The sequence below is a fragment of the Temnothorax curvispinosus genome, unplaced genomic scaffold (assembly GCF_003070985.1).
Source record: "Temnothorax curvispinosus isolate PA1 unplaced genomic scaffold, ASM307098v1 QBEX01004605.1, whole genome shotgun sequence".
Taxonomy (NCBI): domain Eukaryota; kingdom Metazoa; phylum Arthropoda; class Insecta; order Hymenoptera; family Formicidae; genus Temnothorax; species Temnothorax curvispinosus.
The window spans coordinates 5,231-8,117 of NW_020214385.1; the positions used below are offsets into that span (position 1 = coordinate 5,231).

The following is a 2,887-nucleotide window of genomic DNA, read 5'->3' on the forward strand; positions in this document are numbered from 1 at the left end:
GCTTGAATCAAGACGCTTGGTTATTCTGCACGATTGATTCATTTAAAATTGGCGCAGTTTTACATACGCGTGCGGCTACTGAGCATGCGCGTGCGACCACTGAGCATGCGCGTGTGGCCGCAGGGCATGGTCGTAGTCGCTGCATCCCGTCGGTATGACAGGAATCATAACTTGATTCCTGTCAACTTTAATCGTTAATATCTCGCTTCGCGGGGCAGAGCGACACTTTTTTCTGCCTGATTCGGTCGTTTCGTGCAAAAACGTGTCGATTAAGCCCAAGTTGAACGAAATCGGTGAGGAGGCCACTATTCTTCAGATTTACCAAGAACTAAAACAATCAATTATGGTTGACGAACTACCTGAGTTTTTACGAATATGCCACGTTAACTGTCAATCTTTAACTGCTCATCTCGACGAGTTCCGCGACTATTTCGGTGACTCAGGCTTTCATGTCATATGCCTGTCTGAGACTTGGCTGAGGCCTGCCTTCTCAGACAGTTTTGTGTCCCTCCGCGGGTATCAAATCTTCAGATGTGACAGGCAGGGCAGGTGTGGGGGCGGAGTCGCATTTTATATATCTAACTCTCTTCAAGCCAATATACTACGGCACTCGGAGGGTGATGGTAAACCGGAATATCTTATCGCCAAAATCTCCGTCAGTAATACTTCGAAGATTCTTTTAGCAGTGGTCTATCGACCTCCCCATTGCGGATACCTTCAAGAGTTCCTGGACACTTTCATTGATCTCTCTGTTACTTATAAACACCTTATAATCTTTGGCGACTTCAACGCTGATCTGTGCACCACCACCTTCGACTCGGCTCAGATCATGTCTTTCATTGAAACCACAAACCTGTACTTAGTTCCATACACCCCGACGCATCACACTCGTTCGTCTTCCACGTCTCTTGATTTATGCGTCATTGACGATGCCGATAAATTGATCTCATATGAACAAAGCGATGTATGTTTCCTGTCTGCTCACGATCTTATCAGCATTAGTTACAGGGTAAAAGTTGCGCGACGCGGTAGTTGCAGTATTAAGGTGCGAGACTTTCGTTCTTTCGATATTGATAATTTTCTGATTGACTTAGAAGGATACGACTGGGGAGCGCTGTATCAGGTAGATGACGTTGACAGCAAAGTTATGTTACTAAATACTGCTCTTACCGAATGCTATGATAGGCACGCGCCTCTACGTGATATCCAGCCTAAGCACTTGCCGGCCTCTTGGCTTACGCCTGATGTCAGATGTGCGATGCGAAGCAGAGACCGGGCGAGAAGGGTCAGGAGAAGGCACAAGACCGATGCCAACTACAAAAGGTACAAGACTTTGAGAAACCAAGCCCAGGCTATGGTACGTTCCGCTAAGAAAGAATATTACCTGAATGCCTTCCGGGATGGGAGCGAATCGACTACAATTTGGAGACAACTCAGACATCTTGGACTCCTTAAAGCGAAGAACGCTGATAAGAATCTTATCTTCACTTTAGACGAACTAAATGAATTCTTTTCCAGTGTCACAGCAGGCATAGATGGATAGCACTTTTACCACCCTGTTTACCTTGGCAACGAAACCTATGAAGACTAAAATTTTACTGGAGTAACATCGATCAGTGGGAGGTGACTAAGGCTCTGCAACGAATTAAATCGGATGCGGTGGGAGTTGATGGCTTATCTTGTAAACTCATCATCTGGGCTCTGCCAAGAATTCTTCCTGTTTTGACTCACATTTTTAATTTTAGTTTGACCTACGGTGTTTACCCCGTTATATGGAAAACTGCGATCATCTGCCCCATCCCTAAGGTCAAAAGCCCATCTGAAATGCGGGATTACAGGCCAATCTCGATCTTGTGTGCAGTCTCTAAAGCGTTAGAACGTATCGCGGCAGAGCAAATCACGAGCTACCTGGAAAATACCAACAGTTTGGATCCGTATCAGTCTGCCTACAGGAGGGGACATTCAACTCAGACTGCATTTATTCGCGTCCTCGACGACGTTAGGCAGGCCGCTGACAAAAGGATGGTGACCATCGCCGTCTTTTTCGACTTCACTGAAGCCTTCGATTACGTCAATCACTACATCTTAATTGACAAATTAAGAGATCTTGGCTTCTCCTGTTCAGCCTTAAGATGGTTGTGCTCCTACTTTGACAATAGAAAACAGACTGTGCGCGATCCTGTCACGAGGGAAACCTCGTCAGAGCGTCCAACTTTCTCCGGGGTGCCACAGGGCTCTGTTTTGGGACCTCTCTTATTCGTCCTTTACTTGTTAAACTTCAGCACTGTCCTCAAATACTGTAAATACCATTTCTACGCGGACGATCTGGTAATTAACCTACACACGGAACCTAAGCATCTGGTTGAGGCCATTCTTAAAATCAACGAGGACATCACCAGAATCACTCATTGGGCTACTGCAAACAAACTATCACTGAATCCAAATAAGACAAAGGCTATGGTCATGGGCACCTCCAGATTTATAAGCAGATTAACCTGGGATGAACTGCCTAGGATTCTTATTAACGACTCAGTCATTCCTTTCTGCGACTCGGTGCAGTACCTTGGCGTGCATCTTTCGAATACACTCTCTTGGGACACTCAAGTCACTAAAACGTCAGCCAAAGCTTTTGCGACGTTACACCAGCTAAAGATATGCAAACATCTGTTACCACTTTCTCTGAGGTCACGGCTAATCACCACCTTAATACTGCCAATGTTTGATTATTGTTGCACAGCACTTACAGACATCACTGGAGAGCAGAACCTCTGCTTACAGAGGTCCCTGAACGCTTGTGTTCGGTTCGTTTTTCTAATAAAACGGGACGAGCATATTACTCCCTTCTTTGTGAAGCTTCGATGGCTCAAAATCAAATCTAGGCGCTTCT

At 45.6% G+C, this 2,887-nt stretch overlaps 1 protein-coding gene across 1 annotated transcript; it reads left to right on the forward strand.

Moving 5' to 3' along the window:
* Positions 1-343: 343 nt before the first annotated feature.
* Positions 344-1,543, forward strand: LOC112453688. The gene has a single exon (XM_025014574.1). It carries the CDS (start codon positions 344-346, stop codon positions 1,541-1,543), a length of 1,200 nt encoding a protein of 399 aa, XP_024870342.1.
* Positions 1,544-2,887: the final 1,344 nt, after the last annotated feature.